The sequence below is a fragment of the Hevea brasiliensis genome, chromosome 1 (genome assembly GCF_030052815.1).
Source record: "Hevea brasiliensis isolate MT/VB/25A 57/8 chromosome 1, ASM3005281v1, whole genome shotgun sequence".
NCBI classification, from domain to species: Eukaryota; Viridiplantae; Streptophyta; class Magnoliopsida; order Malpighiales; family Euphorbiaceae; genus Hevea; species Hevea brasiliensis.
Genome location: NC_079493.1, coordinates 763495 through 787895, shown reverse-complemented (window position 1 = coordinate 787895; position 24401 = coordinate 763495). Strand labels below are relative to the sequence as shown.

At 29.2% G+C, this 24401-nt stretch overlaps 2 protein-coding genes across 4 annotated transcripts; both read left to right on the top strand.

Annotated features, from left to right (window-relative positions):
• Positions 1 to 2467: 2467 nt before the first annotated feature.
• On the top strand, positions 2468 to 4898 carry LOC110659948 (uncharacterized). 3 transcript variants are annotated; one of them, XM_021818059.2, is made up of 5 exons: positions 2468 to 2724; positions 2830 to 3071; positions 3644 to 3855; positions 3970 to 4231; positions 4362 to 4898. In XM_021818059.2, exons 1-5 carry the CDS (start codon positions 2520 to 2522, stop codon positions 4683 to 4685), a joined length of 1245 nt encoding a protein of 414 aa, XP_021673751.2. In that variant the 5' UTR covers positions 2468 to 2519; the 3' UTR covers positions 4686 to 4898. The 3 variants fall into 3 exon arrangements, with proteins under 3 accessions (XP_021673751.2, XP_057986917.1, XP_021673752.2); XM_058130934.1 differs by having other exon boundaries at positions 2592 to 2724; positions 2802 to 3071; XM_021818060.2 differs by lacking the exon at positions 2468 to 2724 and having other exon boundaries at positions 2933 to 3071; positions 3637 to 3855.
• A 6530-nt stretch (positions 4899 to 11428) lies between these two features.
• Positions 11429 to 13971, top strand: LOC110659879 (ABSCISIC ACID-INSENSITIVE 5-like protein 1). Its single transcript, XM_058130906.1, has 5 exons — positions 11429 to 11574; positions 12074 to 13089; positions 13245 to 13316; positions 13425 to 13454; positions 13540 to 13971. Exons 2-5 carry the CDS (start codon positions 12121 to 12123, stop codon positions 13624 to 13626), a joined length of 1158 nt encoding a protein of 385 aa, XP_057986889.1. The 5' UTR covers positions 11429 to 11574; positions 12074 to 12120; the 3' UTR covers positions 13627 to 13971.
• Positions 13972 to 24401: the final 10430 nt, after the last annotated feature.

Sequence of the window (24401 nt, the reverse complement as noted above, 5' to 3'; positions counted from 1 at the left end):
AAATGATATATATATATATTAAATTCAATTTTATAATTTTGCCACAATCATATATTTCAAATCCTAATCCTAATAAAGTGATGTTGATTGGGATTCTTGAGCCGAAATCGGATCAAATTCTATTTGAAATCAGAGAGAAAAGGTAAGGTCGGTGGCCTGAGTCAACTACTCTGACGCTTAAGTCAATAAATGTTAAGAGAGCAAATACCAATTAGAAAGAGTATAAAGAACTGTACACCTTAACCATTGACATGCAGTGTATTTATAAAGTGAAAGATAACACATTTTCCACTTTAATCAGGATTTCCCTTCGTATTTTGCGAAGGTGTCATCTATCATGCCCGATATTCCCGGTGATAATATAAAACATACCTTACTCATGTAACCAACTTTAACCACTCTTCCTTAATTGAAAATCTTGTAGCTAGTCCGAACACTCATTTGCCTAAGCATTCGAACACTCAGCATATTCAGTCACCTTGTACTCCATCCGAACATCTTATACTCCGTCCAAATACTCAATTTGTCCAATATCCTTGTATTCAAGACTCTCAATCTTTTTCTTATATTCAAAACTCCCAACCATTTACCATCTAGTTCAGAAATTAGGAGTTACTATATCATAGAGAAAATAAGAACTATTTTTTTTTTAACTAATGAGTATTTTTATTTCGTCAATGTACATGCGTACAAATGCATAGAATATCTTATCATATAAATATGAAGGTATTATCAAAATTTTAAATAAAAATTAAATATTAATTTATGTATTAAACCTATAAAAATAAATGGAATTCATGTGAGAGTATATGCATTATGCTCATCCAACAATTTCCAAATTGAAATATATAAAAAAAATCCAACGTTGAATATCCTTTTCTAGGAAACTTATTAGGACAAGTATAGCAATCATTTTAAAGTATTATAATCCCAGCAAGAAAGTATAGGAATATTCTTACTCTAAAGTATAAACCAAAAGCCTATGATGTCACTGTGGGAGCCATTAATGTTCAAACATCATTTTGGCAAAGCTTATGCGATGAGGGGAGGATGGAGATTCACATTATTTGAACTTTTGACTCAAATATTATGAAGTATATACTCAATTATTAGGCTACCAAATGACACCTTATTTATTTCATAATTCTATGTATATTATATAATTATATTAACTCAAGAAAAACTTTTACTTAGACCCGATAAGATTCATATATAAAATAAGTAAAACTCATATACTATATTTTGAATTCATAATAAATTTAATTTATATAATTTTTTTTATTTTGCAATATATATATATATATATATATATAACTATCATCAGGTAATCTCCACGTTTGTTGTGACTTTTTTTTTTTAATATTGAAATATTTCAGGAAAAAAAGTTCATTTCTTCAAATCCTATTAAATTTAATTTTTATCTATTGTGATATTAGATATTTACTTTTTTTTTTTTAGTTGTGCTATCAAATTCGAGAATATTTTGGAAACATAAATAAAATTTTTAAAATTTGAAATGAATTTTTATTTCTTTAAATATGCAACCCTGCTCAATGTAGCAGTTAGAACATGCGTGTACTGCAGAGAATAATTTCGGGAACATAAATAATAAATAATTCATATTTTCATCATTAAAATTGAAATTAAATTAAAAATTAATTGATTCAATTTTAAATTAAATTAATTTTTTTAAAAAAATAAAAAATTAAACCATTAATTTTGAGTAAATAAAAAAAGGAAATTAAACATAAATTATCAATTTCAAACTAATTTCAATTTGATTCAGCCCATGAATAAATATGTGTACCCCATCACATGAATTCTTTATTTATTTTTTTTCCTTTCCAATTTCCATTCAAAATCATCATAGGAAATAAATTTTAAGCCTTACACGGTGTAAGGAATATCATAAATTTGTAATAATTAAATAGCCTGTAATAAATTACTTGTCAGAATGAAGTTTGCCCAAACTGACTAACCAGCCAAGCAATCTGTTACTTGTCACGTTTTTTCAAAAAAACATTATCTGTCGGCCACCTATGACCAATCGACCATCTTACAATTTCTTTTTAAAATTTTTTTTATAATAAGATAAAAGAAAGATAACAAAAATTTTAATTCTTTTCTCTAAAAATGGCAATTTTTAATTTCATTCATTAATTCAATGTGAAATTAAATCAAATAAACAACATGCAATCCGAAATAATCTAAATTTAAACTCACCTGTTTATCAGCTCTATTTACCTTGCAAAATTGATAATCTAATTCAAATAGTTTTAGCATACCATCTTAAATGGTAATGCATCGAAGGAATATCCAAATACTTTTGCATATGGAAGGAATATCCAATTATCCAAAAAAAGGCATAAGGAATAAGGCATACCTCTCAAACAAGATGGAGACATCATCACAACTGTTAATAACGGTAGCATTAGCAGCAATAGAAAGCTAAGTCAGTAAAGGGCCAATAATCTTTTTTAAAAAAAGAAAAGGAAAAAAATCCATATTCAAGTACCCATATGGGATATCTAAGCAAGTTGAAATTTTTAACCAAACAAAAATTGTACAGGCTCACAGTTCCAAGAGATCAAAATTGCTGCTGCCGTTGGCTATCTGCTGATATATTAGGCTCCAAGGTTCAAAATACATCGGAAAAGAAAATCACACATCACCTCAACCGCTGGATTCCTCAAACTCAGTACAACATTCCTAAGATTCAGCCAGGTGAGTGAGTTCAAAATCTTCCATTTCCTTCTTTTTGGGTTATTGATGTTACTGCTGAAATTCTTGTACTGCGTCAGCTAGATCTATCTTTCTTTATTCATTTAGGGATGGTTTCAAGAACAGCAGTTGTCTTGATGATTGGTCTTCTGGGAATGGTTTACCAGGCCACACAGCTTCCTCCACCTCAGAGGGATATTCCTCATGTGAATTCTCCAAGAATTAGACTCAGTGATGGAAGATATCTGGCTTACAGAGAGAAGGGAGTCCCCAAGAACAAATCCAAGTATAAGATCATTATTGTTCATGGCTTTGGGAGCTCAAAAGAAATGAACTTTCTGGCACCTCAAGTACAAGCATAAATCTCTCTTCTATAGCTATCTTTCTTTCTATTGATCTGAAAATTTAGACATTATCATTTGTGATTATATCTAACTAGAGCATGGGTGACTAAGAAGATGTGACACGGGAAGGGAACTCGACCTAGTAGGTGGTATCGGACAAACAATCTGGAGTGAATCAGAAATTTATGAAAAAGCTGTTTGAATTGATAGAGATTTCCCATAGATTTTGCATAATTGCATATTTACTGAACTATATATGAGCTCAATGAATCAAGAAAATCCTCATTTCAACAGAATTTAGATTTTTTGGTTTTGATGATATGAATATGTTTGTTGGACTTCTAGAGATGCTTTTAGTCAAAGTGATGTAAACAAAATGCTGGGGAAGTTATTTTGATCACACATATGGGCACATGTTGGTGGGTCTCATATCAAAATATGCCTCTAGAGATCCTAGTCTGATACGAGTGATCTTTTACAAGAAAATTTGGTACTTCTTCCAGTTATGAAGAACTAACTACTGGTTTGAAATTGCAAGTGTACAAGTAAAGTGAATTTCACAGTACTTTAGTTTTCAGGAACTCATAGAGGAGCTGGGGATGTATTTTCTGCTGTTTGATCGAGCTGGGTATGGAGAAAGTGATCCAAACCCAAAGCGAACTGTAAAGAGTGAAGCACTTGACATTGAAGAACTTGCTGATCAGCTGCAGATAGGATCCAAGTTTTATGTGATAGGAGTCTCAATGGGATCATACCCAATCTGGAGTTGCCTCAAATATATACCACACAGGTAAAATCAATAAAAAAAAATAAAAAAAATAAAAAAAATAAAAACAACTGCATAGCTTTTGCACTTGAATTTTGTTTTAAGATTTCGGAACTTACCTCAAAAATATTTGTGCAGGCTAGCGGGTGCATCACTAATAGTTCCAGTTGTCAATTATAGATGGCCTTCTCTTCCTCAAAATTTGATAAGAGAGGACTATAGAAGGAAACTTGTCCAGTGGGCGCTCTGGTTTTCAAAGTATGCCCCTGGACTACTACACTGGTGGGTTACTCAGCAATGGATCCCTTCAACTTCTGTCCTGGAAAGGAACCCACTATTTTTTAGCACTGAAGATATAGAGATCTTGAAGAAGATACCAGGTTTCCCAATGTTAAGCAAGGTAACTGCATGCTCCATATGCATGAAAAGAATGAAAGGAAGCTATTAATAAAATAAAATAATAAAATTTGTTCTACTAGGTTGTATTTTTACATGTCAAAATACGTTATTTTTTTTGTTTCCACCTACAGGATAGATTACAACAACAAGATGTTTTTGATACTCTCCGTCATGATTTTATGGTTGGCTTTGGAGATTGGGACTTTGATCCAATTCAGCTAAGAAATCCATTTCCTCAAAATGAAAGCTCTGTTCACATCTGGCAAGGTTATGAAGATAAGGTTGTGCCATTTCAACTTCAAAGATATATTTCAGGAAAGCTACCCTGGATTCGATATCATGAAGTTCCTCGTGGTGGACATCTAATTGTGCATTATAGTGGTTTATGTGAGGCTGTTTTGAAAGCACTTTTACTTGGAGAAGAACCTCTTAAATTAGAACAAGTGCATCCATAATTGCTTGTTAATTTATCACATAGACATTCCATTATTCAAAATGTTTTTCATGTAAGTAGATTGAATTTTAGAGAATGTACACATGTGTCAAATTACATTTTCAAAATGTTTTTCATGTAAGTAGATTGATTTATAGAGAATGTAAACATGTGTTAAATTACATTTGTCATTTGAAACGTTGAAATGGATATAATTCTTTCTTTTGTGTGTGTATTCATAGATATAAAACTTTTACCTTTAACCACCAATTTATATAAATCTGGTTTTTATACGTGGGTATGGGAGTAGAGACAAACAATGCAGGTCAAATGAGTTCTCTTAAAATTTTAGCCAAAATCTTACTTTCCCTTTCTCAGTAATGAGTTTGAACTAATAACTAGGAATTTTACGAGACTAGATGGAAGCTGCATCTTGCACCTTGTGAGTTGAAGGGCAGAAAACACAAGGTTCATATGACAAAGACTTTGCTTTAAGGTGCATGTAAAATTGACCAATCTTTCAAGTAATAGCCAATCAATGTATTAACTATAACGGAAACATTAGAAGGTAAACGTATATGCTCTGTTTCGCAGAAAAATGATGACTATAAGAGGAAATTGTTGGAGAAGTACATTGCACTCTTATGTGCAACACAGAAAGGAAAGAGGCGGCAGCAACTTGGTTTTTGAACCTTAATTACCTACAATTCAATTAACTTAGACAAGAGGAGTTCTAGCTCTTCATCACTTGATTAGTTTCAGAACTATATTTATTAAGTTAATCAAATTAGCATATGTTTACTACAAAGAATTTTCAAAAAAGGAAAATAAAAGTAGTTCTTCAGCAGTGCTAGTAAAAATAGTAGGTATACCACTTTACCAATAATTACCAGTCAGAAAGTTTCAAAGAAGCTAATTTTAGAGCATACAAATATCACCAAGGAAATGACCTTTCAATAATAGGTGTACACAATAATCTTTCTAAAACCTGTTCCAATTGCAAGGAGCCATTTAAAATAATTTGTGAAGCAAACTTCAAAGACAAGGCAAAATGATAATGGAGGAGTAGTTTCCCCTAGCCTTAATATTTTGATTGAGCAAAGATGGACCAATCTTGCATCAGATTGGTTCATAGTTTGTCCCTAGTGGCATTGCTCAATTTAACTCTCATTGCGCTCACAGTTTTGTCCTCTAGGAAAGGCCCTTGAGGGAGAGGGGGGTGCATTTGGTCCCCTTTAGTTCTAACTGACATCACAAGTCCATAATATATTTGTATATAGAGATATGTCAATGATGATGAAGCAAAACTGCATCATTTCTTTACTCCAACCATATAATAGCAGCAAATGAATGTCTCAGAGCATGCATGTTTAACAATATAATAATGTTTGGTTTTGTAGGTGCCTAATCGATGATAACATTGAGATATGTACACAAAAGTTCAGAAGCCAACAGTTGTTGATTCTTGTATGCAGAAATTTTGACGAATGAAGCCTGATTGTGATTTCTTGAAAGAAGGGATAATCCACTTGAATCAACCTATCAGAACATAGAAGTCTCCGAAGCTACAAGAACAGAACAAACAGAAAAAGAAAAAAAAAATGTCATAGACTTTTTCAAGTACAATACTCAGTTTTCCATGCAGTTGCTTATGACCTATTTGGTCAGCGACATCTGCAGTTAGACCTTTCAATAACGGCATATAAAAAGGGGAAGAGCCCCTTAAATTTAAGGAATGACATTAGCTAAGATGGTTTACCAGCTTTGGCCAAGGTTTGGTAGGATTCTAAAGCACCCAAAAGTGATTTCATCAACAGGGCAACATCCATTTTCTCAATGTCAACTTTCCAAATTCACCAAGGCTAGATTTGCCCTTAAGATTGTCTATGAGAGCACTTAATCTCAATGTGTGTATGCTGGCCGAAGATATCCCGACTCCAAGGACCAAAAAAAAAAAGAAAATAAAAAAAAAACAAGACTAGACCTTGCCAAGTTTAACAAGGACCTCAAGGATGGGCAGCCTTGATCCTTGTCACCCCAGAATCATAACAAGACACCATAGAAAGCATAAACTATATGCTATCCCAACTGGGTAACCACCTAGACAACTGGGCTACCACTCATGATATTGTCTAGCAACCCACAAATTTTGTCTAAGCATTTTGTCAATTACCTTGCAGACCGAAGACAAATTTGATAATGATACCAAACACCAAACACAATTCACAATATATACATTGAAACTTGCAGACAAAATGTCATAGAGTAATATAGACCAAGTGGATGTAATACCACCTAACTACAATACAATATGTATATAATCTCTGTGTCTGCAAAAACAAGCCAAGGATATAACATACAAAAAGGAAAGACCCATATCTTGATCTTGAATATCTGAAATAGCTACCAAACAAAAATTATAGCAAATATAAGATTATTGTTAATCTCACTCAGATGGTCAAGGCCGGTAGCGTTCTGCAATCTCACCCAGAAGTTTTGCTTGTAAACTAGTCTGGCTTTTGAGTGTGGTGAAGCGGGCACTTCATCAAATATCACAAATCGTTGCCTAACTTTAACTAATATCTTAGAAAGAGATGTAGTAGAAACTATCACTATTAATCAGAATTGAATTTACCGAAATGTACTTTAAAATTATTTAAAAATTTTAAATATATCAAATTTTTTATCTTAAAATTATTTAAAAAAATTTTAATTTTAATTTTAATATATGTAAGTTAACTTTTAAAAATAATGTATTAAAACGATATTAAATTTTTGTAAAATGATATTTTTTAGTCATTAATTACAAAAATATTATTAATTTAATAAAAATAAAATTTATTCAATATCTTAAGTTATCATATTTTCTTTAACATCTTATATTTTAATTAAAATCATAGATTTTAAATGTGAAATACTAAATAAGTATACCTTATTTTATGTTATTTATAATTAATTATTATTATTAAAAAATATTGTATGTGTTTTTGTTAATAAAGAAATTTTATTTTTTTATTAAATTAATAAATTTTTTACAATTAATTATTTTTAAAAAAATGTATCATTTTAAAAAAATAGTTATACATTTATATTAAATCAGCTTATTTTCTATAAGAAAGTAATTTTATTTTGTATTAAATCAAATAAGTGATGTAGTGTAAATATAATATTTGTTTTAATTAACTTATTTTAGGTGAAAATTTGCTAATGCTATGTTTGGATCGAGGAATTTTACTGATGGATTTGGATTAAATATGTTATTAATAGTAGACATTATTATAGCCAAACAAAAGAATTTTAAATTTATAAATTTTAAATTCTAAATTTTAAATTAAATATTTGAAATCCAAATTTTAAAATCTAAACACAACCTAAATAGTGTTTAATATAAATGAATTTTATAAAATTTTATAAAATTTATTTATAAATCTATAATTTTAGTATTTGATTTAAATGAAAATTCATTTAGAATTCTTAATAATCAATTTTATGAAATTTATTATAACAAAATCAAATTTCATAAAAATTAATAAAATTTGTGGATGAATTCTAAATTTAAAATCAGAAATATTTCAAGTGATAAAATTATTTTCTTATTATATATAATTTTTTAAATTTTATTTATTCTAAACATAAAATTATTTTATTTGAAATGAATTCCATATTTAGACTTCGTTTGTTTCACGAAAAAGATTTTCCTGAAAAATGTTTTTTGTATTTTCTGATATTTGGGCACTCAAAAAAATTAATCAACGGAAAATACTTTTCTAATCAAAGGAAAATTAAGTTACTTTTAAGAAAAATAATTTTCATTTTTTTAAAATAGGAAGTCATTTTTCATTTTCTAAATTTTAAAAATCTTATTAAAATATAAACATATTTGTACATATATGAAATAAATAAATATTATTCATTTAACATTACAACTAAACAACGAAAAATATTTTCATAGCACATATTTTTTTGAAAAATATTTTTCATACATAAGTTATTTTTTGTAAAATAAACAGAGTCTTAATATAAAATATACAAAAAAAAATTATTTATAAATAAATTTTATTATGAAATTCATTCATAAATAAAATGAATTTTATTATATAATTAAATCAAACAAATCCTAAGGAATTTAAAAAATTGAGAAAGTGAAGTATTTAGGGTGAACTAAAAAGTCTTTAATTAAAGCATAAAATTCATGCCCAAACCGTGAAGGTAGGAACATTTCATCCTCGGGGCATGATCCTTGCGCGCAAGCAAGTGAAGAAAAATTGAAGAGTTGAAGAAGAAAACCATCAAAGAAGGCACACGGCCTGAACGTGAGAATTTCAAGTAGCACATTTGCTCCCCTTAACGACTTCGACATTGCACATATGGATGAGAATCTAGTGATTTTCTCTGCGCTTGAAGCTTTCATTCTCACCCATTCCTTAGAATCCTAATCTTCCAGACACTCTTTAAAACTATTCTTCTTCCTTTTCTTTGTTATTTTCTTTTTCATTGAAAACCCTTTTTTTTTTTATGTTTAGTTTTAATTTCATTAATTTTGTTTTGGTTTTTAATACTATGAGTGGTTAAGTTGCTTAGTTAGTAACTTGACCTTAATTTCATTAACTTAAATATTAATTTACTTGAATTAAATATTAATGAAATTACATATATTTTGATACTTAAAGATAATCATTGTAGAAATAATACTCTATTATGAACCGTATTACTTATATAAATTCATGTAGTTTTCAAACTAAATATTAGTAATTATATTTAAAAATAATAATAATAATAATTTCCATAGGCCATAAATTTGTCCTAGAAGTAAAAGAAAAAACTATGTTATTACTCAAAAATTTATAAAAGAAAACTGCGTTTCTATTAAAACTAAAAGAAAATGGGAAATTAGATGGCCTAAGGGCATTGGGTTTAAAAGAAAAAGTCTTATGTAAAATATAAAAACCGGTTTCTATTTAATTAAAAGAATAGAAAATGGGAAATTAATTTTCTAATCTACGATTAGGGGTGTGCATTATTCGGTTATAATCAAATAATCGAACCGAACTGATAAAATTCAGTTAGTTTAATAAGAGTAAATTCAGTTCGATTCATTTTTTTATTAGTAATAATAAAAATTTTTAATTTTCAGTTATCGGTTTGATTATCTTTGATTTGGTAACTAAATTAATCAAAATAACTTAATTTTAATTAATTAATATATTAATTATAATTTATTAATATTATATTATTATAATTATTATTTTTATGAGTTATAATAATATTTAATTTATAATTATTATCTTATTAATATTAAATCATATTTATTATTTTTTATTAATATTTTATTAAATAATTAATGATATAAAATATATATTTTATTTGCTTGGTTAATTTGATTATAACCAATAACCAACCAAATATTTTCGATCTCTGTTAATTTCAGTTTTCTTTTAATTTTGGTTCAGTTTGATTAATATTTTTAGAGTCAGTTTATAATTCAGTTAATTAAAAATTTAGATCGATTTGATTCGGTTAACCGAATGCTCACCCCTATCTACAATAAAATAAGTTGTATCTATTCAAATTGGTTAATTCTTATAAATTTTTTGTAATAATTTGATTCTTAAATTAAATTTAAATTTTATTAATAAATTAGACAAATTATATTTTAATTTATAATTTATTAATAAAATTAAAATTTGAAAATTAAATTATTATTAAAATTATATTAAAAATTAATTTATGAGTTTTATCATATCTCAATAATTTGATTAGAAATTATAAAAAAAAATGATGTTAGTAAATATGCAAGCATGCAATTGGCATAATATGGTATGTCAAAAAAAATATGATGTCCATTTGGCAAGTGAAAGAGGTGGCCATTACTGAAATAAGTGCATGTTTGCAAGGTGTCAAATCCAAGGCAACAATTGTAGCTCCATAAATAAGCATTAGAAATCTTCCATTTTTCAGCTTTGAATAATATGTGGGAAATTATTAAGTGTATTTAATGTATATGTATTTTTTTTTTATGAATATAAATTTTATTTTTTTATAAATAAAAAATTTATTTTATTATATTTAAGAAAATATTATTTTTTAATATTTGTAATATATCTAATAATTAGTTATAATAAGTCTTATTTTGCATGTGTAATATATAATAGATTTTATTTTTAGCTTATTTCATTCTTTTGAGTTTTTATTAAAAGGGAACGAAAATAATAGTAATTATTTTTTATAATTTTAAGAAAATTAATTTTAATATTATTAAATTAAAATTTATTTATAAATAATAGTATTTATTAATTTTAAAGAGAATAATGGGTGTATTTTTTTTATAAATATAAATTTTATTTTTTTATAAATAAAAAAATTATTTTATTATATTTAAGGGAATATTATTTTTTAATATTTTTAATATATCTAATAATTAGTTATAATAAGTCTCATTTTGCATGTGTAATATATAATAGATTATATTTTTAGCTTATTTCATTCTTTTGAGTTTTTATTAAAAAATAATAGTAATTATTTTTTATAATTTTAAGAAATTAATTTTAATATTATTAAATTAAAATTTATTTATAAATAATAGTATCTATCAATTTTAAAGAGAATAATGGGTTTGAGAATGCAACTGCAAATTTGAAATTTTGAGTAAAAAAAATAAGAAAAAAAAAGGGCGTGCAAATGCAGAGAAAAGGAAGGATCTTTTTAAGGCAGAAAAAAGGAGGCAAGTGGCAGAAACGTGTCAATAAAAACTGAACACAAAAGGCGGGGACCACATTTGCCATGTATTAGGGGTGTGGCCATGGCTGTTACAGACTCTGTTTTCTCATTCTTCTTCTTCTTCTCTTTGCTTTGCTTTGTTTTCATCGATCCCTATTCACTGCTCTAATGCCTCTGCTCTTCACTTTCATCAGGTGATTTCTCTTCTCTTCAACCCATTTCTTTCCAAATGAACGCTCTCTCATATATCAGTTCCTTTCTTTCTTTGTGTTTCATTGTGTTCGATCAGTTTCAGTCATCATATATATGCATGCAAGTTCTTCATTCCCATCTTTCTTTTCTTTTATAATTTATGGCTGCATTTAATCTCTCAACTTCAGTCCCATGTTTCATATGTTTATATTTGACCATATAGTGCTTTTGTAGGCCCCAACAACAATTTTTTATTTTATTTTATTTTATTTAGAATAAGGTTGTTGGGTTTTTCAGAAAATTATAAGATGCACAATTTTATCATTATTTTAATACTTGATATTCATAAAATAAAAGAATTCAATTTGATTTTGAGGCTTTTGATGAGTGTATAGAAGAGTGAAAGATGATGTCAGTTGCTTTTCTTTTCTTGGTATTAGACAAATTGGGTTATATGGGTTATAATTAATTAATGTTTTAATTTTTGTTTTTTCAATTCAGGGATTAATTGATACAAAACCATTTATAAGTATCCATCACACAAGAAGATGGTACTTTCTGAATCAGAAAATATTGCCTATGGCGGAAAAGGAAATAAACCAAATTCACCACATCCTTCTTCTCAACAAGATCAAGATTCACTGAAGGAAACCTCATCATTTTCTCCTTTAGCAGGAGCAGGAGCAGGAGGAGGGGGACAGAATTCTTCTTCTCTCCTGTCACTTACTCTCAATGAAATTCAACACAAGAGTGGCAAGACTTTTGGCTCCATGAACATGGATGAATTTCTTTCTAATTTGTGGAGTGTAGATGAAAATCAAGATTCATCACAACCAAACCAACACCAACCCACCAAAGATAATAATAATAACAATACTAATAATAGTTCTAATAATGGCATACCAAACCAACCCCTATTGGCTCGACAAGGTTCCTTCTCTATTCCTTCACCTCTCTGCAAAAAAACTGTGGATGAAGTGTGGTTTGAGATACAAAAAGATAGTCCCCAACACCAAAACCCTACCAATATTGGTCCTCAAGGACCTCCTCAACGCCAACTAACCCTTGGAGAAATGACCCTTGAAGATTTCTTGATAAAAGCTGGGGTTGTACAAGAAGCACCAGGGTCTAGTTCATCCCAGCAAAAAATGGTAATTCCTAGTATTCAAAATATAAGCTCATGTGCTTTGGATGCAACATTTGGAATGGGGCAAGAGGTAGGAATTGGATTTTCCGCTGCCCACCACCAAACTATTGGAAACAATTTCTCTGCTGCTAATGGTTTTACACCATACAAAATGTTCCCACCACAAACCAAAGGCTATAGTAGTGTAGGGGAAGTTTCAAGTAAGGGTAAAAATGATCAAGGTCTTTTCGAGTTGAATGCGCAGGCGCAGCAGCAGCAGCAAAACAAGAAGAGGATAATTGATGGTCCCCCGGAGGTGGTCGTCGAGCGAAGGCAGCGGAGGATGATCAAGAATAGAGAGTCAGCTGCACGATCTCGGGCTAGGAAGCAGGTCTTGTTCTCATTCTTATAGATCACATCATCCGTCTCCATATATTTATATATATATACACACACAACACACACACACACACAGAATTCGATATATGGTCTCAAGAAACTACCTATTATATGGTTTAATTCAATATAAAATCCCTTGTGATGTAGGCATATACTGTGGAGTTGGAGCTAGAGTTGAATCAACTTAAAGAAGAGAATGCTAAGCTAAAGCAACTTGTGGTAAATATTTATCTTCATCTTCATCTCTTCTCTTCATTTATATATACAAACACTGATGATATCTTTTCCTCCTCTCCTTTTTCTTTAAATTTAATATGAAATGAACAGGAGGAAATCGAGCAGAACCGAAAGGAAGAGGTAACTCACTGCTCCCACTTGAAATTAATTGATTTGGGTAGCTAATTCTATAATCTTTATGGGGTTATGCATATAAAAATGACAGGTTATGAAAAGGAAACCATCAATACTGCCATTCAAGAAAGGTGATAAACTGAAGAGCTTAAGGAGGACAGTGAGCTTGACTTGGTGAATGCGAAGAAGAAAGGATAACGAAACTGCATGATAAAAGGCAGTTTGGCTTGTGAATATATACATATATAGTGATAAATATAAATGTGTAAAAACCATATACATATATATATTAGTTATTTTCAACAATAAGTGAGGATATATACAGCAAGTATTAATTTGTAAAGCTTCTTTTTGCTTTCTCATGGTAGGTTGCGTTTAGCATTTCAATTTCTCTCATTATCAATAAGATGTGCTCTCATCTAGCTAGGTCTATTTAAAATATTGCCAAGAGGTGGTGATCCAAGTTCAGAGAATGCAATTATATGGTTTTCTTTGTTAGGATAAATAATACGTTCTCAAACAATCTCATATTGTTCTTTCTTGAAATGTGTTTTTAGAAATTTTATAGTTTTTATAATTAAAATATATTAAATTTAATATAAAAATACATTTTAATAATTTTTAATTAATATATTTAAGATCCTTTTACAATAAAAAATTTAAATAATAATATTAAGCAGGCCATAACGAAAAAAATATTATACCATTTTATATGGCTTTGATTTTTTTTTTAATTAAATTTTGATTGAAAATTTAAAGTTTTATAATTTTGAAAATAAATTTAATATTAATAATTTAGGAGATCTTTTATTTAAACAATATATAAATAACTAATATATTTCAATACTAAAATGAGTATGCCTATATTTAAATATTTCTGACTTTATTTTTTTCATAAGAGTGAATTAATCTTTAGTACCGTTAGGTAGCACTTATCATGTATAAATTAATGATTTTTTTTCTGTTTAAACTCTATTTACTATGAACTAAGATATAAGATATATAATGAGATCTACCTGTTAAATATATGGTTTAACATGTCTATGTCTTGAGACCAATGTAAGAAAGAATTTCTCAAAGAAATTATTTCTTTTATAATTAATTATTATTGCCATTTATATTAGGTATTTAATTTTTTAAAATTTTTTAATTATTTTTTTACTGCCATTATTACTTCATTTTTCATAATTTAAAAAATATTTTTTCTTGGAGTTGTGTTGCCACATTACGCTTACTATGTAGAGATTAATTTTTTTATAATTAATAGTTATTATCATTTATATTAAATATTTAATTTTTTTTAATTTCTTTAATTTTCTCTTAATTATCTTTTTTTATTGTTACTATCGCTTCAATTTTCATAATTTAAAAAATAATTAAATATTTAATTTTTTTTTAATTTCTTTAATTTTCTCTTAATTATCTTTTTTTTTTATTGTTACTATCGCTTCAATTTTCATAATTTAAAAGATAATTTTTTTCAAGTTGCCACGTGGCACTTATCCTTAATGCTATCCTATGACACTTACCATGTATAGATTAATCAACATCTATATATAAAGTAAGGATGTATTTCAAAAAAAAAAAAATAACACGTGACACTTTATTTGAAAAGCGTGCTACGTATCACATTCCATAAATACTCTCATTTGTATTAATTATTATTTAATTATCATTATTATTTACAATACTACATTAATATTTATTATTTAAATTATTATTTTTTTAAATTTAATTTTTAAAAATTAAAATCTTTTATAATTAAATATAATATTTAAAATTATTTATACTATTTTATAAATACTAATTCTTATTTAATTTTTTATTTCTCTTTTAATCATCATTATTATTTACAATACTATCTGAACATTTACCATTTAAATTTTCATTTTCTTTAAAATTTGATTTTTAAAAATTAAGACGTTTTTATGAATAAATGCAATATTTAAAAATTATTTATATTACTTTTTTATAAATATATTTATGCAAAAATATTATTTGTCACATGTTATCCTCAATAATAATAATAATAATAATAATAATAATAATAATAATAATAAAGGTCATTGATGGCTATTAGTTTAAAGAAAATTAATCATTAGTTTAAAAAATTTGACTATTAATTTATGCCTTCATAATCAATCACAAATACTCTCATTTATACTAATTATTATTTAAAATTTTTATTTTTCTTTTAATTATCATTGTTATTTATAATTCTACTTTAACATTTATAATATAAATTATTATTTTCTTTAAAAATTTAATTTTTAAAAATTAAGACGCTTTGTAATTAAATACAATATTTAAAAATAATTTATATTATTTTATAAATACTAATTATTAGTTAATTTTTTTATTTCTTTTTTAATTATCATTATTATTTACAATACTACCTTAATATTTATGATTTAAATTATTATTATCGCACCTTATCCCTTTATAAGGCATAACATGATCCTATAGTATACCTAATAAATTATGTCACTTTGTCTACCGATAACTCATTAAATATACTACAAAGAATTTTAAACAAATTCAATTCATTTTAGAGTGAAAAGTGATGTTAAAACATTATAAAAAAGCTTTTAGTTGGAGTTTATGTTATAAGCAAATATTTTGATAAATTTGATTTTTTACAAATTTTATAAAAACTTCAGCAGAGTGCTGGCTGTAATTTGAAAAAACAGTTCTTCAAAACCTGAAAAAAAAAACATTTCCAATAAAATTTTTCCCAATCTCAACTTCAATATTCTTCCATTCAACACAATCTCAATATATTTTCAATATCCATCAATTTTCAATTCAACACAATTTAAAATAAATATCAATTTTATATAATGTATCCAATATAAACGCAAAAGTATAAATTTTATAGAAAAAAAAAATAAAAATAATATAATTACATATTATACTGTATAACTGCTCAACTGGTACAAAAGATACATATGAACAAAAATATTTATATCAAACTAAATTACAAAGGATATAAATAATATACTCGCGGCAAAATCCTCAAACGATGCTTTCCTATTACCAGAATAGCTCACTTTGCTACTTTGACCTTTCCCCTATCTACAACAGTAATAAAAAGCCATCGCTAAGCAAACATTCAGTGGTGCACATTAAAATTTTAAAATAGCTGAACATAAAAAGCATACATCGATAAACATATTTTTAAATCCTTTCACAGTCACACTTCATGAAATTGATATCAACTTTTACAAAACCATTTTATCAAAATAATTTATAAATCACAGTGTTGCCATTCAAATACACAACTTAGGTCATGACACAAAATTTTCAATCAATGCCGTGTTGTACACTACGACAAAGCAATCTTAACCTCACTAATTGAAATCAATGAGGGAGGTAGCTAGCTAGCTATATGAGTACTCATCCAATCGCAACCTCAAACTGGCAAGCTAGAGAGGTAGGAATATAACCAATCTCAACGCCATAAATGGAGGAGGAACATAGTGATATTGCCATGCCAAGTGTAAATCCAAAACCAAAATTATAGTATTCAAACATTTCATACAAAGCACTAATAAATTTTCATTTCAAATTTTCATGTACAAAATAGGCAAAACCACATTTCTCAAAGCTATAATAAACATAAATTACTCATAATACATGTTCAAATAAATTTTCAAGTAGAAAATGAGAAATAAAAAATTATTGTGCACAAACCTCTAATGAGTCACCTTTCTGCCTTGACTCGCTTGTTCCTTATCTTTTCTAGCATCTTTTTCTACTGAAATACACAATTTAAAGCACTTCAATATTCATTCAACTCATTTCCCATAATTGATTCAACAATTAAATTTATGCACACTAAATTTTCCTTATAAGTTTCCTCTAAGGGTTGAATTCTTTGTATGTGGTATGTTCATGGTTACTATTTATTTGACCAATTGGTCAAAATATTAACTTTTTCATACTAGATAGTTATACTAATTTTAATTGCATCCACATATCACATTTTGGGTTACAATTATGTTGTCATTGATTGCCAATTGAAATTCCAAATTCCCTAAGTGAAATTCCAAAATTTCATATTTGGATCTCTTGGTTCTACTGTTCCCTTGGATATTTTACAGTGAAAATTTGGCCAACTTTCCTTCATTAAAGTTGTTCCTTATTATCTTAGCTTTAATTCTCTTTTTGAATCACTCAATTTGAAGTTTTGTAGCTCAAGTTATGGCCATTTAACCATAACTGGCCGGATTAATCAATTCCAAAATTCTGAGTAAATTTTAGGTTTTGACAGATTTGGTGAGCCAAATTTAGTTGGCAAATTGACTAGGTTGTAGCCAGAATTTGAGTTAGTGTTCTTCACAAAAATTGTTCTACTATGTCTAAGCTTTCCATTAATATGAAAATCAAGTCATTTGGACCTTTCTACACCAAGTTATGACCATTTGAATAAGTACTATTCATATGGTCAATTCTGTAAAGGGGCAGGATACCTAACCAGATTCAACCCAATTTTTCACTAACTTGTAGTCAGTTTTAGGGTAAGATTTCTACATGAAAATTGTAACTTTGGGTCTTAATTTTCATCTTCAATTGGCCTCACACCAATTGGAGCAACAAAATTTCAATGATAATCATTTGAATAGGTATAGGTCAAGCTGCCAGAATTGACCCTTACACATACACCATTCAATCTTAGTTTCAATCATTCAATCACAATCCAATTCACACCAATTAACTAATTTAAGCCTCAATTAGGTCAATTTGCATTAATTCACCAAATTCCCAAATTTTTTCCCAATTTCTCATTGCTCAAGAACCCTAATTATGCAATTGCTTATTTCATACAAATTCAAATATACCAACAACACCTACTCACTCAATTGAACTTGTGTACATGATTGATTAAACTCAAACACATCATTTCCTCCAAATCCCCATGGCTGCCAAATTCTATAAAGTCCCATATATGCATGATTTTTCATGTTTTCCAATCAATTCTCACTTATTCAGCCTCAATTCTACAGATATAACTCAATTGAAGCTAAAAAAAATACTTACCTTAAGTGAGTAGAATTTGTGTCCCCAAATCTTCAAGTTTTCTTGATTTATTTACTCACAATCTTCTTATCAAGTCTAATTTAGAGGTTTTAGTGAAGAAACTACAAAAATTATGGTAAAATTTTGGGAGTTTAGAAGTTTTGAGTGGCTTAGTAATGGTGGAAAATGGAAGAGAAATGAGAGAGAGTGGACGACATCAAGGTGGGAAGAAGAAGACTAATTATTTTCTTTTTAATTTGTTCTTATCTCTTTTTAATTTGTCTCTAAATAATGTAATTAATTAATAAATTTCTTTATTACATCATGCTTATATAAGGTGATGTCATAAAGCTTTTTCTTTTTGAATTTTTTATTTCTTTTTCCTTTTCCTTCCATTCACCTCTTCAATGTGAATCTATTTTTCACAATTTTAATTTTTTACATTTTAATGGACATTTAGGCCAAAAGTCACATCTAAATGTGAATTGACTAAATTGCCCTTTACTGTCTAATCCGTTTTACCGATAGCACTACATTACTTCCGAAACCCTGATTCAATTTTTCGAACTGATTCTTGGTTCATTTATGTGGTTTTCATATTATCATTAGCTTCACAATAATTCTTAGGCCTGGAGTGTCATAAAGTCCCACTCAAAAATAAGACAGCGACTGACTTCGCAATCATTTTCCGGTTCGATCATTCATCACTTTAGCCTTGGCTCATTTAACCCATTATGCCTTGTTTTCTTCATTTGCATTTAACCTTCATGTGATTGCTATTAATTTTTGTTTGTGAATTTTCTAGGTTATATAAATATGATTTTACACATCCCGACTGTCCGGGTAGACATTAGTCACTAGAACAGTGAAATGTACGAAACTACTGAACATAGGGGTGTTACAATTATTTTCTTTGAAATTTGATTTTAAAAATTAAGACATTTTTATGATTAAATGTAATATTTAAAAATTATTCATATTATTTTTTTTATAAATTTATTTATGCAAAAATATTATTTGCCACATGTTATCCTTAATAATAATAATAATAATAATAATAATAATAATAATAATAATAATAAAATGTCATTAAATACCATTAATTTAAAGAAAATTTGCTATTAATTTATAATCTCATAATCAACAATCATATAATTTAATCAACCTTAAATTATTTCATATATTTAATGAATATTTTTATTATATTGTTATATTTTCTATTATTTTTATTATGAAATATTTGTTAAAAAAATTGAGAGACAACAAATGTAGTCTAAATAAAAAGTTACAAAAATAAAATATAGAGATTTGACTTATTTTGTCACGACCCAACCCATGGGCCGGACCGGCACTAGGACCTGGGCCAGCCTAAAGCCCCCAAGGCCCGTAGTAAGCCTAACTGTTCATTAACCCAACTCTAAGGCCCATTTGGGCCCAAATTCAAGAAACCAAACGGACAGAGTCCGGCCATAAAATGGACTTTCCAACGGGGAGTTTTCGACTCACCCGACCTGTAAACACAATAAATACTTAATTGGGGAGCTCAGCTCACCCTCCACATACTCATCAGCATAAATATAAATGGGAGCTCAGCTCCCTCATCCAATCCATCAAACATGCATAGAATATTCAGTTTACAGGTCCAAAATAATAATTTAGGTTACAGACCCAAATCAAATAAACATTTCTAACACATGCAGAAATTCTAAGATTTAACAAGTTTATACAAACACTAGTAATCGACCTGCGAGGGAGAAAGCAGGTTAACCTCAAAAATATCCTCCTGTGGCCTGGAAAAATTTTTGAACAGCAGTGAGCGTTCGACTCAGAGAGTAAAATATCAATTTTAACCATAATCTCTATAACTATCTAAAACTAATGCACCCTGTAGAGTGAAATGCAACATCAACAACATTTTCACATCATAACATCAAAAAGGTAATTTGGAGCACTCACGCACCCTGTAACATCAATCATAATATATGGGAGCTGATCCCCTATACAGCTCTCTTAAATCCAACCTGGCGCCAGCGAAGAACTCAGCTCGGACTTCCACTTAATAACCAAATCGGGGTCCCAGCAAAGAACTCAAGCCGTGTCTACCCCGAAGGACCGGGTCCCAGCGAAGATCTAAAGCCGTGTCTACCCATCCTATCCATAGTCCACACCACATCATACGCACACCAACGCACGCACACTGCTCCAAATTACCACAACAACATCCATGGCACGCTAACAGTTATGAATGCAACATAAATCGTGCCTAGAGTTTAACTACATAAATATATGCATATAAGTGATGCATGAGCATGCTTGAACATATAATAATATCGAAATTACAATTAAAATTAATATTTTACTCACAGACTTAACAACGGTCACTGTGGCGGCTGGGCGGAGGAAGAAGGCTGTCCCGGCTCACCTGACAATTACATTACATTTATTTAATACAAATGACTCAATAGAAATCAAGAAAAGACCAATTACGTCCTAAGTCGTGCCGAAAATCCGGCAGAGTCTCCCCTATACCTAGGACTTACCCAACCTGCAAAAGGGCTCAAAACACACTTCTATACTCACAATCCATATATCCACAACTCAATCACATCACATAGCCCCTCCTGGGCCCATCAAATCAGTCATCCATCACAATATGTAAAATTTCAATTTAGTCCTTATAATTGATCATTTTTGCAAAAACTGCCCAAACAAGTTCTAAAAATTCTAAAACTTTGCCCCGCGGTCCTTAGCAATATTACTAGGCTATTGCAAAAAGAATCATAATTTTTTAAGCTACCACGAATATTTTATGGATTTTTAATCCTATTTAAGCACTAGAAAATTACGAAAAAGCAAGATTTGGGTTTACCTTTGCCGATTCCGACTTCGAGGACGCGCTCGGCACGTCTGAAAATGGGGGGGTAGCCAAAACCTCGATCCAATTCGGGGACTTTTCCGGTAACGGGTCTGTCTGGTCGGAAATTCACAGACCCGGACAACTGTAGAATTTTCGTGAATTGAGGATACCTACATGAAGCCCATAACACGGGGGTTAGTACATAAATTTTTCAGAATTTTCTAAGCTCATTAAATGCTCGGAAAAACACTGTGAAGTTCCGTGGGACCCACCGAAAAACGGTGTCGGAAAAATTCGAAATTTATGTCGCCGCGAAGCTCTCGACGAGTGGAGCGTGCTGGTACCCTCGGTTTTCTCTTGGGATTCACGGTTTTCGAGAAATCTAGCCTAAAAGTCGAAATGGGCTAAAAACTTCCCGAGGAAAAATCGGACAAACCGCTCTATGGATTTCGGTGTTCTTGTTGTCTATGGAAAGCTCTCGTCGATTAGATGATTTTAGACACAAGACCCGGTCCAATTGGTGGCCGGATCGGCCGGATTTTGGCCGGGGAAGTCGAAACGCCGCGCGTGCGAGGGAGGGAGTTCGCGCTGCTTTCCGCCGCTTGGGGGCGCGGTACCGGCCGGGAGGTGGGAGGCGCGCCGGCTGGGGTGGCAGGGGGAGGTGGCTGGCCGGCGACAGGGGCAGGAGGAGAGAGAAAAGAGAGAGAGAAGGGAGAGAGGTCGACGCGCGCGGGGAAGGGAAGAAGAAAAAGAAAAAGGCCGGTCCGATTCAAGATACAAAATTTTGAATTTTTACTCTGCATCGGGACCGCAAACGAGGTCCAAAAATTCCGAAAAAATTCCAGAAAACTCAGAAAAATACGTAGACTTCAAATATATTTTTAGTTTTGCCACGTGGTCTTTAAATTAATTTTTAAAAATCATCAAAGTTTATATTTTCGAAAAATCGAACCCGATTTTTAAAATCCGAAAAATCTCAAAAAAATTCCTAAAATTTAAATAAAATTAAAATACCAAAAATGCTCATAAAATTTAAAATTTTGAGGTGTTACATATTTATAATTAGTATATATTATTTTTTATGTTAATAATTTAGTATTATTTTTATTTTACTTTCCTAAAATTAATTAATGCTTATTATTATTATTATTATTATTATTATTATTATTATTATTATTATTATTATTGTCAACTTATAGTCATTTAATTGAAACGTTTAAGTAATTAGAAAATATTCTATTATTATAAAAATTGAATTTGAATGCTTTTGTTATCATTTTTTAATTAAATAATATTTAATTATAAATTAATTTTTTATTTAAATAGTTTTCATTTTTTTGTCTATATATAATATATCATATAGACATTTGATATACATTAAATATTTTTCTCTATTAAGTATTTTTATTTCACATAAATACTCTTAAATCTTTTTTTGATTTACACTTTTTATTATTATTATTATTTCTTTCAAAGGTTATTAGTTATTATTCTTAAAATTTATTTATTTAAATATATTGAATTAATATTTATTTTATTATTAATTTTTTATAAATTTCTTATTTAATATTTCTTAAACTTTTGAATATTTATTATATTACAATTATATATTGAATGCAATTATAACTAATATTTGATTATACATATTTTATTATCATTAATTTTCAATTATTTTTAAATTTTAATTAAATATCTATATTTTTATACATAAAATATCTCTCAATTATATTTTTATATAGAAGTAAAATTTTAAAGATAAATTACAAATATAATTGCATTGAAAATTTAGCTACAAATAAAAATAAAAAAAAATTAAAGTTGCAGTATTAAAATTATAGAAACTGTCTTTTGAAAAATAATATATATTTTTAATATTTATTATATTAATAGAAAATGATAATATTTTAAAATTTTAATTTTTTATGAAATGTATTTATTTTATATTATAAATTTATGTAAAATGATAACTATTTTTGTCAAATAATTATTTTATAAAAAATATATCATATTAATTGTCGACACCATATTTTGGCCGACCCCTAGAATCAATAAAAATTCTTCTTTGAACAACTAATCACGTTTCCGATCCCTCTTTGATAGGCGGTCACATTTCCGATCTCTCCTCACAAAGGATTGGATCAATGCTAAGTCCTCACATTCATCAAAGCCTCGCCGATCTCTCAAATCATTTACCGACCTCTCAAACCCGTTGTCGAATTTCCGGACCTGTCAAGTATATTCCTGATCTCTGTTGATAAATAAAATGAACTGGCACTAGATCTTTTCCTACCAGTTTTATTGCCGACCTCCTTTCCGAAAGTTTAAGAGCTAAAGTTTTGGTTCGATTTAATGAGGATTCCGATCTTAAGTGTTCGAGTTAAATTTTCAATCAAGTTCCGTTCAGCATTTCTTCCCTACCGATCTCATGCTTAAAGTGCTTTCCGATCTCTCATACTTAGATTAATAATCACGTTTAGTTTTTGTTTTGCTGTGCTCATACAATCAAATACTCAGACAAACAATGGTTTAAAATTTTCCGATCACAATCATTCATTGAACAAAGAGGCATTCCATTTCATGTCATAATCAGTAGTTATTCTACCGGGGATCACCCCGGCTTGATCTACATTTGGATCACTCTCCTCTCTCCTCACCTTCGGCTTCCTCCTCACTATCTTCGCCGCCGCCTCGGGAGCCAGGTCATCCATCCAGGAGAAGTCCTCTTCAGGGTAGCGCTTTTGGAGTTCGGCCAAGAGATCCTTATGAGCATTCACATAGGCTCCGGCTATTCCTGACACCATCTCTTCATCTTTTTCCTTAAGCTCTTTGTCTTTCTCTGTAAGCTCCTTATCCTTCGCGTTAAGCTCCTCTATAAGTTGAGCGACCTGAGCGGCTTCGTTGGCCCAAGTGCCCGGACTTCTCTCGAGAGCCCGCTCTCTTTCAGCCAGGTCACGAGACTTTTCGGCCAGCTTGTCTTCATGGTACTTCGCCCGTCCCTCGACTTGAGATATATAATCCCGAGCGGATGAGAGTTGGGATCGGAGGGAAGCCAATTCCTGATTTTTCTTCCCGACCTC

Coding starts and splice junctions, on each gene's coding strand:
- LOC110659948 (XM_021818059.2), top strand. CDS start 2,520: ATGGGATATCTAAGCAAGTTGAAATTTTTAACCAAACAAAAATTGTAC. Junction 2,725..2,829: donor CATTCCTAAGATTCAGCCAG/GTGAGTGAGTTC, acceptor TTATTCATTTAG/GGATGGTTTCAAGAACAGCA. Junction 3,856..3,969: donor CTCAAATATATACCACACAG/GTAAAATCAATA, acceptor ATATTTGTGCAG/GCTAGCGGGTGCATCACTAA.
- LOC110659879 (XM_058130906.1), top strand. CDS start 12,121: ATGGTACTTTCTGAATCAGAAAATATTGCCTATGGCGGAAAAGGAAAT. Junction 13,090..13,244: donor GATCTCGGGCTAGGAAGCAG/GTCTTGTTCTCA, acceptor CTTGTGATGTAG/GCATATACTGTGGAGTTGGA. Junction 13,455..13,539: donor AGCAGAACCGAAAGGAAGAG/GTAACTCACTGC, acceptor TAAAAATGACAG/GTTATGAAAAGGAAACCATC.